At 60.5% G+C, this 14,628-nt stretch overlaps 2 protein-coding genes across 2 annotated transcripts in view; both read right to left on the bottom strand.

Moving 5' to 3' along the window:
* Positions 1-10,810: 10,810 nt before the first annotated feature.
* LOC117888796 (basic salivary proline-rich protein 3-like) lies at positions 10,811-13,285 on the bottom strand. Its single transcript, XM_034792538.1, has 2 exons — positions 12,106-13,285; positions 10,811-11,398 (listed from the first exon to the last, which is right to left on the bottom strand). The coding sequence occupies exons 1-2, from the start codon at positions 13,064-13,066 to the stop codon at positions 10,863-10,865; spliced, it is 1,497 nt and encodes a 498-aa protein (XP_034648429.1). The 5' UTR covers positions 13,067-13,285; the 3' UTR covers positions 10,811-10,862.
* Positions 13,286-13,432: 147 nt separating this feature from the next.
* LOC117888909 (soluble scavenger receptor cysteine-rich domain-containing protein SSC5D-like) overlaps positions 13,433-14,628 on the bottom strand; it is a gene marked incomplete at its 3' end in the record, with an annotated part of 19,199 nt that continues 18,003 nt past the window's right edge. Inside the window, exons 9-10 of the mRNA XM_034792702.1 lie at positions 14,091-14,231; positions 13,433-13,626 (exon numbers count right to left, since the gene is read on the bottom strand). Coding sequence (XP_034648593.1) covers positions 13,433-13,626; positions 14,091-14,231 — 335 coding nt within the window. The remainder of the gene's footprint in view (positions 13,627-14,090; positions 14,232-14,628) is intronic.

Here is a 14,628-nt window from a genome sequence, read left to right as displayed (position 1 = left end):
AAGCTGCTGCCTCGTAGGGCTCCGCAGGCTCCGCTCCAGTTACGCCTCCCCACAGGCTGAGTGTTTGGAGCTGGGAGCCAGCCCCATTCTGGGCATCCCCCCACACCCAGCAGTGATGGCGGCTGAGCTGCGTCCGCGAATGGGAGGCGCTAACTGGAGTGGGGCAGAGTGGGACAGAGATGGAGCCTGTGTGCACAGGGAAGAGAATGGAGCCAGCGTGGGGAGCAAGGCCCAGCCGCTCTGTCCTGCACGAAGGGGAGGGACTCAGCCCCACGCCGCCCAGCTCTGCTTAGCGCCCCCCATTCATAGCGTACATCCTGCCCCGCCCATTCCCGGAGCTGTGGGCAGGGCTGGCTTTAGGAAGGGCGGGGCCCAATTCGAACATTTTTGGCGGGGCCCCAGCAGGGATGACTAAAAAAAAAAAAACATGTAAAAAAAAGCCTTTCATTTCTTAGCAACCGGTTCCCTATAAAAAGTTGTGATTTAAGGGATGTGCCAATTTGTCCATTTGTACCAATAGGGTTACCATACGTCCGTATTTTCCCTGGACGGCGATTTAAGAACTAAAAAGCCTGACATATCCAGGAAAATACAGATGTATGTTAACCCTACCAAAAGTTCTTTTTTAAAAAGATGGGCCTGAACTAGAAATGAGCTCCGTTTCACGTGTGGGTCCCCACCACTCCCTGGGGGTGTGCTATGGTAACCAGAGGTCCCAATTTTATAGGGACAGTCCTGATTTTGGGGTCTTTTTCTTATATAGGATCCTATTACCCCCACTCCCGTCCCGATTTTTCACACTTGCTGTCTGGTCACCCTAGGGTGTGCATATATGTGGGTCCCAGCTGCTCCCTGCCCCCCTCATTGAAGCAGGTGTGCAGGGTTACTGCCCTGGGAACTGCAGGGCACCACTGGACATGGGGCTGGCTGGAGGCAGGGCAAGGGGAGCAGGTCTGGCTGGAGACAGGGGTGTGTGGGGTGGGCTGGCTGGCTTGGGGGGTGCGGCAGGGGTTGGCAGAGCTGGAGACAGAGAGGAGTGCGGGACTGGCTGGCTTCAGGCAGGGGTGTGTGGCAGGGGTTGGCTGGAGACAGGGCAGGGGGTGCAGGGCTGGTGTGGGCAGGGCACGGGGTGCAGGGATGGTGCGGGAAGGAGTGTGGGGGAGGGGGCTGGCTGGCTTTGGGTAGGGCCGCAGGGAGGTGCGGCAGGGGTTGGCTGGAGACAAGGCCGGGTTGTGGCAGGGGTTGGCTGTGGGCAGAGGGTGCGGGGCTGGCTGCAGGCAGCGGCAAGGCAGAGGGTGCAGGGCTGGTGTGGGCAGGGCAGGGGGTGCGGCAGGGGCTGGCTGCAGGCAGGGGGTGCAGGGCTGGTGGGGGCACGGCAGGGGGTGCAGGGCTGGTGTGGGCAGGGCAGGGGGTGCGGCAGGGGCTGGCTGCGGGCAGGGGGTGCAGGGCTGGCTGGAGACAGGGTCTGGCTTAGGCACCACAAGCCTAGGAGGCGGGAGAAGTGAAGCAGCCACAGCGCGCTCGGGGAGGAGGAGGGGCAGGGGTGAGCTGGGGCGGGGAGTTCCCCTGCATGCCACCACCCCCCCTCTGCAGGCGGCCCTCCCCGCGCTCCACTGCCCCAGCTCCCTCCGCCTAAATGCCGGTGGCGACCAGGGCGGCCGAAGATCCAGCCGCCGCGGTCGCTGACGAAGAAAATGGCGCCCCCCAAATCCTAGCACACTAGGCGACCACCTAGGTCACCTAAATGGTTGCACCGGCCCCGGTTAGGGTTACAGTTAGCCTGACCTTTGCTAACAAACTGTCATGCATTGCAATCCCCTTCCTGTCTGTTCTTTCTCTGCTTCCACACCTGGAAACGGACCACTTTTACCTGCCCTGGGAGCCGGGTCGGAAACTGCAGCCACACGCTGCTCATCTGTTGGCTCCCTGCCAAAACAGCTGATCGGCGGCTGTGCACTACAGTAGAGTGGTTAGAAACAGCTAATCCAGCCGCCCGCCAAAGGTTCCTGGGGCTTTGCAGGCGTGAGAGCTGATTTGCAGCTGCCGCAACTGATTATCCCGGTGGGTGCAGAGCAGGGTTACCGTACCTCTGTATTTTCCTGGACGTTCCTCCTGGATGGGGATTTAAGAACTAAAAAGCCGGACATGTCCGGGAAAATACGGAGGTATGGTAACCCTAGTAGGGAGTAGTTTCAGAGCATCGCCAGGTGACTCCATGACATGAGGACAGTGTGGGACCGGAACCAATGGACCAAAACTGGGAGATGGGGTGGGAGGGGCAGCACCTGGGCCTCGTTGGTGAGCAGAGGACCGAAGGGCTGGGCACTTCCACCCACCATCCGCTTGCAGGCACCTTAGAAAACAACTTTGGGGGAGGGATACAGGTGGGAGATGGGTTGATCAGAAGGAGGTCGCTCCCCCAGCCTGGCTGTCCCCCAGCTCCTGGGACCCCCGAGACCCCCTGGGACACACTTGGCCTGTCATTGGCCTGAGCTTGAGAGAGACGTCCTGACAGACCAGGCCTGGACGAGGGACCCACCAACAGCACCAGCTCCACCGGCCCCCACGCAGGAGGTGAGTCGGGTTCCTGCTGACACCCCCCTCCCTCGTCACAGGTCCTGTGCCTGCCTGCTGTGTTGTGTCTCTCTTCTGGCCTTGGGTCAGTGAGTGTCTGGCTGGACCAGCCCAGGCTGCATCTTCTGGTGTGTGGATCTCTCCTCATGCAGCTCCCAGGCGCCCTGCCTGGCTCACCAGCCCGCTCATGCTGGCAGTTCCCAGGTGCCCTGCCTGGCTCGCCAGCTCAACTCCTGCTGGCAGTTCCCAGGGCCTATGCGCTCAGGGGAGCTGGTGTTAATGCCCAGGAGTAATGAGGTTTTGAGCAGGTGGTGACCTGCTGGGGTCGCTGGCTGCTTCCCAAGCTCTGTCACGGAGGACGCGCCATGAACCGATCTCCCCGGCGTAGAGCTGCCCAGCCCAGGGCAGAGATGCTGGAGCCCCTGCTGGCCGGGTTGCTGGCATGGTCAGGCCGTTAGGGTGTCTGCCATGTGGTGCAGAGCCACCCCCTGCTCGGCCCTTGCAACCCCAGCACACACCCTGAGAGGGGCCCTCTGCTTCCAAACCAGGCCATGCAGAACCTAGGCATCTCCCACCCAGCAGGGTGAGCTCTTCCCCTGGGAAGGGCAGCAGGGGCAGGGAGCTCCCCTCCCCCACGTGACAGGTGCTGCCCCACCCAGCTGCAGGGCGGGGCTCCAGTTCATTTAGCCCTGGGGGAAGCATCCTGCTGGGGCTTCTGCATGCCTTTGTCCCTGGCCAGAGCCCAGGGGTGGGGGTTGCAGTGCCCAGGGGATGGGGTGCAGAGCCCAGAGGATGGGGGGGAAGAGCCTAGGGGTTGGTGGGGGGGGGGGTGCAGAACTCATGGGATGGGGGGCAAAAGCACAGGGATTGATGGGGTGGGGCACAGAGCCAAGGGGATGGGGTGGGGTGCAGAGTGAGGGGATGGGACACAGAGCCCAGGGGATGGGGCACAGCATAGGCACCATGGGGAAAAATTAGTGGGTGCTCTGCACCCACCGGCAGCCAAGCTCCCCTCACCCCCCACCCCACCTCCTCCTCCCCTGAGCGCGCTGCATCCCTGCTCCTACGCCTACCTCCTAGCGCCTCTCTCCTTCCTCGCTCAGGGGAAGAAGCGGGGCCGGGGCGGGGATTTGGGGAAGGAGTTGGAATGGGGGCGGAGTTGGGGCGAGGACTTTGGGGAAGGTATTGGAATGAGGGTGGGGCCTCATGGACGGGATGGAGTGGGGCGGGGCCAGGAGCAGAGGGGGGCTCGAGCACCCAGGCGAAAGAGGAGAAGTCGGTGCCTATGGGGCACAGAGCCCAGGGGATGGGGTGGAGCACAGAGCCCAGGGGGTGGGGTGCAGAGCCCAGGGGTGGGGTGTAGAGACCAGGGGGTGGGGCACAGAGCCCAGGGGGTGGGGCGGGAGGAGCCAGGGCAGTGGTTCACCCTTCATATTGCAGCCCATCACCCAAAGCCTCACGCAGCCCCGGGGGAAGGGAGGTGATGAAGTAGGAATTTTCTGTGTTATTTTTACGACTCCTGTGTGTGCCTCAGGTTCCCTCTGTGGTTTGTATCACTACCCAGCGGGGGCACATGGATTAATGCTGCTCTTGGAGCCGAGCAGAAGCGAGGCCCCTCGCTGGCTGGGTGGCGTGACTGGGTCGCTAAAGAACTGAAACCGACCCAAATCAGCAGAGGGTCCAGAGAGCCAAGGGAAGTCCCAGCGCTGATCATGGGACACTCATGTCTCCCTGGCCTGCTGTGAACTCAGCACGGCCCTGCCTGGCGCCAAAGGGCTGAGTGGGGCAGGCGGCGGCTAAGAGCTGCCTTTGGGGAGAGGCTCCGGGCTCACCTGGGATTGGAAAGGACACGGAGAGCTGAAGCCTGGACAATGGCTCAGCCCTGCCTCTCCGTGCCAGCCCCCGGCTGTGGGATGCTGCAGCCAGGTGACTATTAGCCCTGCTCTCTATGCCAAGGCTGCTGGTGTGGCTGGGAAGGCTCCCTCGGCCAGGCGCCCTGGAGGGGCCCAGTACAAGCCTCCCACAGGTTGGGCTGGGCTCACTGCAGGGAGCCGCGGGGAGAGACGGGGCTGCTGGTGCTGAGGGCACGGCCCTGCCCTTGGGGATGGGGCACGGAGCCCAGCACATTAAAGGGGTCACTCCCAGGAGACTGGTGACCTAGACCAGACCCTGTGGCTCCACAATGGGCAGACAGGCAAACTGGGCAGCCAGGCCGAGGGGGCCGGGCAGATACACAGAGCCCGGACCCCGGGGGCCCTGCAGTGCGGAGCTCCCCGTGCTGGGGCTATGGGGGTTACAGGCCACTGCCCAGTGCGAACAGGGCTCCCCAGAACAGACAGACAAGCAGATGCCGCAGATCCAGCTCCTTCCTCTTTACTGGGGGCTGGGCTCAGACTGACACCTGCAGCCTGGAGCTCGGTGCCAACATGGGGGGCAGACGGGCATGATCTCAGGGTGGATCCCACAGAGCTCTGCACTGGAGGTCGGGGGGGCAGTGCAGGTGGGTTGTCAGTCTCTCAGTGGGGGTGGGTGAGTTCAGGCTGGGGGCTGTCTATCTCTCAGCAAGGGGGGGCAGTGCAGGACAGGAGGGTTGTCTCTCAGTAGGGGGTTAGTTCAGGCCGGGGAGGGGGTCTGTTGCTCAGCAGGGGGGCAATGCAGGCTGGGGAGGTCTCTGTCAGCGGGGGGCAGTGCAGGTGGGGGGTGTCTGTCGCTCAGCAGGGGGGCAGTGCAGGCGGTGGGGGTCTGTCTTTCAGAAGGGGGATAGTGCAACTCGGGGTGTGGGGGTGTCTCAGCAAGGCGGCAGTGCAGGATGGAAAGGTTGTCTCTCAGTGGGAGGTTAGTTCAGGCCAGGGAGGGGGTTTGTCTCTCAGCAGGGGTGGGGGCACTGCATGCCAGGGGGGGGTTGTCTCTCAGTGGGGGGTTAATTCAGGCCGGGGACGGGGGGTGTCTGTCTCTCAGGGTGGGGGGGGAGTGCAGGCAGGGGGAGTCAGTCTCTCGGCTGGGGGGGGTCTGTCTTTCAGCAAGGGGGGCAGTGCAGGCTTTGGCGTCTGTCGCTCAGCAGGTGGGCAGTGCAGGCAGCGGGGGCTCATCTCTCAGCAGGAGGGCAGTGCATCTCAGGGGGTGGGTCTGTCTGTCATGGGGGACAGTGCAGGCTGGGGGGGTCTGTCTCTCAGCAGGGAGGCTGTCAAGGCTGATTCCCCACTCTGGCACTCCGAGTGCAGAAGGTGGGGGCCCGCAAGGATTCTAAAAATTAATACTGGCCACTCCAGGCTTGTATTAAACTCCCAAGGTTACAGCTTTTCTCTGACCTTGGCTTCGTAAAAACTGCCTCTTGCAAATCCTGGAAAAACTCACTTGGGAAGTTTTCCCTGATGCCCCTCGGCTTTTCCACCCCTCCCTCAGGGAAGAAAACAAACAAAAGGGAAACCCAGCCATTTCCACCAGCTAATTGAAAAACATCTGCACAAACCTTTTAAGACACAAAACCAATCAGGTTCTTAAAAAAGGTAAATTTTATTTTAAAAAAAGGAAGGGAACACATCTGGAAAATCAGGCTATTGCTAGATTTTATAGAGCAACTGAAAAGGGGTTAAACTGATAGGACATAGCCACATCAGCCACACCATCAGGGGCTCGTTCACCAGTGTGATATATGCCATCATGTGCCCGCAATGCCCCTCTGCCATGTACACTGGCCAAGCCAGACAGTCTCTATGCAGGGGAGAGGGTGGACACGGGTCTGACATCGGGAATTGTGGCATTTGGAAACCAGTAGGAGAACACGTCAATCGCCCTGGACGCTCAATGGCAGACTTGCAGGTGGCAATTCTTCAACAGGAGAATTTCAGAGACAGACTCCAACGAGAAACTGCAGAACTGGAATTGATTTGCAAGCGGGACACCATCAAATTAGGCCTGAATAAAGACTGGGAGTGGATGGGTCACTACAAAAACTAATTTCCCCCTGCTGAGACTCACAGCTTCTTGTCAACTGTTTGAAATGGGCCACCTTGATTACATTGGCCTCATTAGCACTACAAAAGTGATTTCCACCCCTTCTTGTCAACTGTTGAGAATAGCTCACTTCCACCTGAATTGAACTAGCTCATTAGCACTGACCCCCACTTGGTAAGGCAACTCCCATCTTTTCATGTGCTGTGTATTTACACCTCCCTACTGTATGTTCCACTCCATGCATCTGATGAAGTGGGTTTTAGCTCACAAAAGCGGAGAACAGACACCAAGAGGGACTTCATAGTTAACTGGCTGGCTGGCTGGCTGTGCATAAAAGGGAGCTACCCTCCCTCCCCTTAATTTATCACAGGGGCAGTGCAGCTGGTGTGTCTCTCAGCAAGGGGGCAGTGCAGGATGGGGGTCTGTCGCTCAGAAGGGGGGCAGCGCAGGTGGGGGGCTGTCTCTCAGCAGGGGCACTGCAGGCAGCAGGGGTCTGTGTTTCACTGGGGGGCAGTGCAGGCTGGGGGGATGTCTGACTCTCAGCGAAGAGGCAGTGCAGGCCGGGTAAAGAGGTGGCGAGTTGTGAGGGAATCTTGGATCTTGTTGCTCAAGAGCATTTCCTACGCGTGTGTCAGGCTGATGTGAAGCCGTGTCTATGGGACAAAGATGTAAAGTCTGGGGATGAGGTGGCTTTTTTAGCTGATGCCTTGGAACAGAATCAGGCGTCTATTAAGGGCAGGCCACAGACTGAGGGGTTTAAAACTGGGGGGAAGGGAGGATCCCATTTTGCCCCTGGGAAGAGAGAAGGGGGTTGGGAGCCTAAACATTCTCTTACCCCAAAACATTCCTCTCACTCTCATCCCAAATCTCCTGTAAAAGCAGAAGAGCCCAAAAGGTGCTATCAATGTAATTCCACTGATCACCTGAGGACTAAATGTCCTGTGCTAGGAGGAAGCAGGCAACCAATAGCTCATGTTAGTTCTGGTGTCCTCAACACAGAAACCCCCCCAAGCAATTGAAACCTATCATATTGGTTCTGTGAGATTAGCCTCTGCAGAGCCAGGCATGGAGCATGTTAAGGCTGTCCAAATTGATGGAAGGGAATACTTGGGGCAGAGGGATACAGGGCCCCCGATCTCTCTGGTTACACAGAGTATGGTCCCAAAGGCCAGTATGTTGCCTGGCCAAATGGCAGAGATTATGGGGGTGTGTGAAAGCAGATTCCTTGTACCACTAGCTAGAATCTATGTGGTTTGGAAAGTGGTTTGACTGTGGGGGTAATAGAACACCTCTCAGTCGACCTGCTTCTTGGTAATGATTTTTATTGTGTAACTCAGGGTAAAGTATTTGCCTGCAGCAGGAGGGAATTTTATGCTGGGACCCCCGAGGGAAAGGGTCAGGTCTCAGGAACTGCTGAGAAAATGGGGAGAGAGTCTCCTTGATTCTTCTACAGCTGGGGGAAGCCACATGCTTCCAGGTGGGAGGGTGGTTGAGACCAACTCCTGCACTGCAGTTGGGGGCAGCATGACATCAGGAAGGGATGGGGGTGTAATGCCTGCCAGGGAGAGAACTGTCCAGGTTGTTAGCTGCCAGCAGGTCGCAGCTCAACCAGAGGCAAAACCGGCTCTAGGGAGCAGAGACTAGCTCCTTTCCAGCAGAAGGCAACATGCCCTCAGACACACAGGCAGGAGAGGTGGTGTCAGTGATAAAGGAAACTGTCCCAGTTGTTAGCTGGCAGATTATTGCAGCTGAACGAGAGACAGAACCCTTCCTAGGGAGCACAGAGAAATGTGTCTTAGGAGGGGGCCCGGAGGAGGAAACTGGGGAAGGAATAGTGGGGGTACAGGAATGTCTCCTCACTAGTCAATTGGGGCAGGATGCCCAGGACACTCGGAGGATGGCTGGGTCAGCCTCTGTGCACCCAGGCACTCAGCCTGTGACCCAGGTTTTGAGAAGGAACCGTGTACCTGACCTCCTGGAGGGGAGCAGTCACACAGCTGACTTCTCAGGGACAGAGAAAGGGGTGGCGGAGGGTACCCGATCCGGGTCCCAGTTTTTCAGGATGATATTTCTGATAAGTTTGTGGAAAGTAATTGTGTCTTTTTACATCAAGATGCAGCTCCAATGCCTGTGATAGCAGAGGAGTTGAGACAAGGAAATGGCCAGGTAGTAATTTGTTAGAACACAAATGCCCAGGGGGCGGGGGGGGGGGTATTTTCCCCCAGGCTAGTGAGACACAGAGAGCAGTTATGGGAAAGCTGCTGGGAAAAGGCGAATCTGATCAAAGGGTAAACACACCTAGCCCAGAGAGCACAGATCACAGCACTCTAGGGGGCAGGGAAGGACTCAGTGCTGGGAGGGGAAAAACACAGGGTAACCCCAAAAGGGGAGCTGGATTTTTTGCATATATACAGTCCTGGGGTTGGGAGACCGCTCCCCAAAAGGCCAGCCAACATGCAGGAGGGCAGTTCACACCTCATCAAGGCATGTATGGGACAAACCCAGCCCAGCCTCACAGGAACAAAGGATCTGTTGAACTCTCGAGTCACCATCCTTCCTTTGGTCATTTTGGGACTGCGATGAGATAATGCTTACCTGATTCTGAAGTGTGTGTGGGGGGGGGGGGGGGGGGCAAGAGGGAAGAAAGGACATGATAAAAGGGAGAGACATTTGCCATGCTCTTCCTCTCTCTTCCACCTACCTCTACAGACACCACCACCAAGCGACTGAAGTGCTGATCAAAGGGGACAGCCTGGCTGAAGGGCACCCAGCCAGCCTGTGGTGAGAAGCATCTAAGTTTGTAAAGGCACTGAAAGTGTTAAGAGCAGCTTAGAATGTGTTTTGCTTTTATTTCATTTGACCAAACCGACTTGTTATGCTTTGACTTATAATCAGTTAAAAATCTGTCTTTATAGTTAATAAATGGGTTTGTTTGTTCTACCTGAAGCAGAGCTTTTGGTTTGAAGTCTGTCAGAGACTCCCCTTGGGATAACAAGCCTGGAACATAACAATATCTTTGTTAAAATGACAATCTCATATAAGCTTGCAGCGTCCAGCAGGCATAACTGGACACTGCAAGATGGAGGTTCCTAGGGTTGTGTCTGGGACCGGAGATATTGGCTAGTGTCATTCAGTTGCATGATCCAAGGAGCAGGTTACATGTCAGAGGCTGTATGTGAACAGCCCAGGAGTGGGGGTTCGCACAGCAGAGCAGGGTAAGACTGGCTCCCCGAGTCAGGGATTGGAGTGACCTAGCAGATCACTGGTCTGGATAACACCAGAGGGGAATGTCACAGGGGTCTGTCTTTCAGCAGGGGACCAGTGCATCTCAGTGGGAGGGTCTGTCTGTCATGGGGGGCAGTGTAGGCTGGGAGGGTCTGCTTTCAGCAGGGGGGCAGTGCAGGGGGGGTGTTTCTCAGCAAGGGGGCAATGCAGGAGGGGGGTCTGTCTCTCAGCAAGGGGGGGCAGTACAGGCAGCGGGAGTCTGTCTTTCACCAGGGGGGCAGTGAAGGCTGGGGGTGAGTTCAGGCTGGGGGATGTCTGTCTCTGAGCAAGGGGCCAGTGCAGGCCTGGGGGTCTGTCTGTCAGTGGGAGGCGGGGAGGGAGAGGGCAGTGCAGGCTGGAGAGGTCTGTCTCTCAGCGTTGGGGGGCAGTGAAGGCGGGGGGTGGGGGTCTGTCTCTCAACGGGGGGTGGAAGTGCAGGCCAGGGGGGCTATCTCTCAGCCGGGGGCGGGGCAGTGCAGGACAGGAGAGTTGTCTCTCAGTGTGGGGTTAGTTCAGGCGAGGGAGGGGATCTGTCTCTCAGCAGGGGGGCATCAGTGCATGCGGGGGGGGGGGCACCTGTCTCTCAGTGGGGGGTGGCAGTGCATGCCGGGGGGGCACCTGTCTATCAGCGGAGGCGGGGCAGCGCAGGACGGGGAGGGTTGTCTCTCAGTGCGGGTTTAGTTCAGGCCGGGAAGGGGTCAGTCCCTCAGCTGGGGGGGTGGGAAGAGTTCAAGCAGGGGGGTCTGTCTCTCAGCAGAGGGGTGGCAGCGCAGGATGGGGGGGTTGTTTCTCAGTGGGGGCTTAGTTTGGGCCGGGGAGGGGGTCTGTCTCTCAGTGGGGGGTTAGTTCGGGCCGGGGAGTGGGGTCTGTCTGTCAGTGGGGGGTTAGTTAGGGCCAGGAGGGGGAGGTCTGTCTGTCAGTGGGGGGTTAGTTCAAGGCGGGGAGGGGGGTCTGTCTGTCAGTGGGGGGTTAGTTAGGGCCAGGAGGGGGGGGGCTGTCTGGGGGGGGGGGGGTTAGTTCGGGCCGATGAGGGGGTCTGTCTCTCAGTGGGGCTCTTTGGTAGGCAGGTATCAGGCAAGGCTGTCAGTAGGGGGTGCAGGGCCTTGCCTACGCCACGCTGGATAGGGGAGCTGGCTCTGCCCCCGAAGCACCTGGCTGGGCAGCTCCCCTACCAGCTGCCGTACAGCCCCTGCCAGCTCGGCCAGGCTGCCAGCAATGGTGCCCAGCTGGCGGCGCTCCTGCCGCTGGATATGGACGAGGGCGCGCAGGTCCCCCCGCAGCTCCCGCACCACCTGGATCAGCTCCTGCATCTGAGGGGATTCGTAGCCTGGTTCCTGGCAATCCCCCTCCCCCCTGACTGCTCCCAGCCCTGCAGCCGGTATGGGGGCTCTTGTCTCCCACCCCATAGTCACTGCCCTCTGGGCAAGGGGCGGAGCAGGGAGGGTGCTGGCCCGAGGGGTGGTGGTGTGGGGAGCAGTGGCCGGGGAAGGGAGGGCCCAGGTTGAGGGCATGGTTGGGGGGAAGGCAGTGGCTGGGAGGGTGCGGGTGGCAGGCTGTGACGTCTCCAGGACGGATCCCTGAGGCTGGCCTGGCATGGGGGCAGCATCTGTGGGATGGGACACAAGGAAGCCACCTGTAAAGCTCCATGCTAGAGAGACACCCTCCCCACCGCACGCACGCCACCACGGGGCCTGGCCACCAGCCACTCACCCACTGACAACAGCCTTGTCTGCTACTGTCCACACCAAGGCAGCTCTGGGAGGGGAGTGGGATTTAGTGGTTAGAGCCAGGGGAGGGGGAGCTGGGAACCAGGACTCCTGGGTTCTATCCCAGCTCTGCGACGGGAGTGGGGTCTAGTGGGTTAGAGCAGAAGGGCTGGGAGCCAGGACTCCTGGGTTCTATCCCAACTCTGGGAAGGGGCATGAGGTACAGTGGGTTAGGTTGGGAGGGGGCATGCTGGCCGGGACTCCTGGGTTTTCTCCCCAGCTTAGGCACTGACTCACTCATGCGTCAGTTTATCCACCTACAAAAGTGGATAACGGTATTTTCCCCTGTGTAAAGGCCTGGGGATCCCAGAAGTGGGACAATATTGGGTGGGTGTCACTGCGGAGAAGGATGGGTTATTGGACGGCCAGGTCTGGCCCGCCAAGTCTAGGGAGGATGATATCGCCCCAGAAGGGACTGGTAGAATCCCCGTGACACACCTATATGGTGGCATTTCCAGTCAGCCTTGGTGTGTAGACACTGTCCACACACCCTCTGGCCCAGGCCTTTGGAGCCCCTTTCCTGGGACCAGTGCCCCCGCACCCCTACCTGTCTGTGCAGCCGGGGTGCCTGGGAGACAGGGCGCTGCAGGTGTCTTGGCACAACCTGTCCCATTAACTGCTGGGCTGGCGTACTGTGTCCGAGTACCAGGAGGCTCGCCCTGGGGCTGGGAGGGAGAGGCTGGGCCCATCTGGGCGCTGTGGGTCTCGTCCTGAGGCTGGGTGGTTGTGGGGTGGGAGGGAGCTGGGCCCACCTGGATGCTGTGGGTCTCGTCCTGAGGCTGGGTGGTCGTGGAGTCGGAGGGAGCTGGGCCCATCCAGGCGCTGTGGGTCTCGTCCTGAGGCTGGGTGGTTGTGGGGTGGGAGGGAGCTGGGCCCATCTGGGCGCTGTGGGTCTCGTCCTGAGGCTGGGTGGTTGTGGGGTCGGAGGGAGCTGGGCCCATCTGGGCGCTGTGGGTCTCGTCCTGAGGCTGGGTGGTTGTGGGGTGGGAGGGAGCTGGGCCCATCTGGGCGCTATGGGTCTCGTCCTGAGGCTGGATGGTTGTGGGGTCGGAGGGAGCTGGGCCCATCTGGATGCTATGGGTCTTGTCCTGAAGCTGGGTGGTTGTGGGGTGGGAGGGAGCTGGGCCCATCTGGGCGCTGTGGGTCTCGTCCTGAGGCTGGGTGGTTGTGGGGTCAGAGGGAGCTGGGCCCATCTGGGCACTGTGGGTCTCGTCCTGAGGCTGGGTGGTTGTGGGGTGGGAGGGAGCAGGGCCCATCTGGGCGCTGTGGGTCTTGTCCTGAGGCTGGGTGGTTGTGGAGTGGGAGAGAGCTGGGCCCATCCGGGTGCTGTGGGTCTGGCTAGGAAGCTGGGTGGTTATGTAGGAGGGAGAGGTGGGGGCGAGGCCTGGCCAGGTGCTATGGGCCGTGTTCAGAGACTGGGTGGTTGCTGGGATGGGGGAGCTTGGGTCTGTTTGGGCTCTGTGGGCCATTGTGAGGATGCGGGTGTTATTAGGGGAGACAAGGCCCATCTGGGTGCTGTGGGGCTGGCTGGAAAGGGGGGTGGTTGCGGGGATGTGGGAGGCTAGGCTGGTCCAAGTGCTGTGGGGCTGGCTGGGAGGGTGCGTGGTTGTGAGGATGGGGGTAGGGGAGGCCAGGTAAATCTGGGCACTGTGGGGCTGGCCAGGAGGGGTTGTGGTTGTGGAGGTAGAGGTAGGAGAGGCTGGGCTGGTCCAGGCACTGTGGGGCTGGCTGGGAGGAGGGGTGGGGGTAGGAGAGGCTGGGCTGGTCCAGATGCTGTGGGGCTGGCCGGGAGGGGTGGTGGTGGTGGGGGTGGGAGTAGGGGTGGCTGGACTGGTCCAGGCGCTGTGGGGCTGGCTGGGAGGGGAGGTGGTTGTGGGGGTGGGGGTAGGGGTGGCTGGGCTGGTCCAGGCGCTGTGGGGCTGGCTGGGAGGGTGGGTTGCAGAGGCCACAGTCGTCAGGGTGCTGTCCCCAGGCCAGAGTGGGGGACGAGGCACGTGGGGGTCAGTCCGGGCCCCAGCGCGGGCCCTGAGGGTGGGGGTGGCAGCAGGAGCTCGGTGCCGGACGGCGTCTATGTAAGGAAGGGGACAGACACATGGACGCAGGTTTCCAGAGCACTCTGGGGACAGCTGGGTCTTTGCAGCCCTGCCCCGCCCCAGTGTCCAATGGGCTCTGCCCCACGACACCTCCCAGCCCGGCCCACTGTGTCCCGCACCGCCCAGCACGGGCAGAATGCACTGACCCTCCCCAGCTTTATGCCATGACACCAGGGTTCAAACCCTGCCCCACTGACTGTAACAACCAACAGGCCCCCTTCAACACCTCCCCTGATGACCACTGTCCTGCACCACGGCCCAACTGGCGCCACCCTGGGCATTGGGGCCAGCACGGAGAGCGCCCCCTATGGAGCCCCCCGCTCCCGGCAGCACAGAACCCCTAGCGCTGCCCTGGGCATTGGGGCCAGCACAGACACCCTCTCCCATAGACCCCGAGGGCAGGCCCTGGCTACAGCACGCCGCGCAGTGACACTGGTACCTGTGCGTGTCCCCAATGGTTTGGGGCGGGGCCGCCGGTTCTTCTGGACAGGGCGCTGCATCCCCGGGGCTCCGTGCCGTTCAGGACGAGGCCCATCCCTGGGGCCGCTCACCCGCATGGCAGCATCTGTCACAGCCTGGGCTGTGGGGACAAAGCCGCAGAGCTGGAAGGTGGGTAATGCTCCCCATGCAGAACCCCACATCCTGATCCCCCTGCCACCTGCACCAGGGGCTGGGTCCGGATGGTGGGTTCCCCCAGGGACGTGCATAGACACCAGGCCGGCACCGGCACAGCGAGCCACTCTTTAGGCCCTGCCAGCTCCACAGGGTGGGGGACAGAGAACAGGGCCCTGCTGCTCCAGCCAATGGAGAGTCCCCTCCTCTGCCTACAGTGCAGAGCCTCTGACACAGAGCTGTGGTGCCAATTCCCTCCTGCTCCCCACACCGTACAGTCCAGCCCCAGCTCAGTCTGCCCAGCCCTACCTCACACACCCCACCCAAACCCAGTCCAGCCCCAGCTCAGTCTGCCCAGCCCTACC

Source organism: Trachemys scripta, chromosome 16 (genome assembly GCF_013100865.1).
Source record: "Trachemys scripta elegans isolate TJP31775 chromosome 16, CAS_Tse_1.0, whole genome shotgun sequence".
Classification (NCBI taxonomy): Eukaryota; Metazoa; Chordata; order Testudines; family Emydidae; genus Trachemys; species Trachemys scripta.
This window is presented reverse-complemented; position numbering and strand designations above follow the sequence as displayed.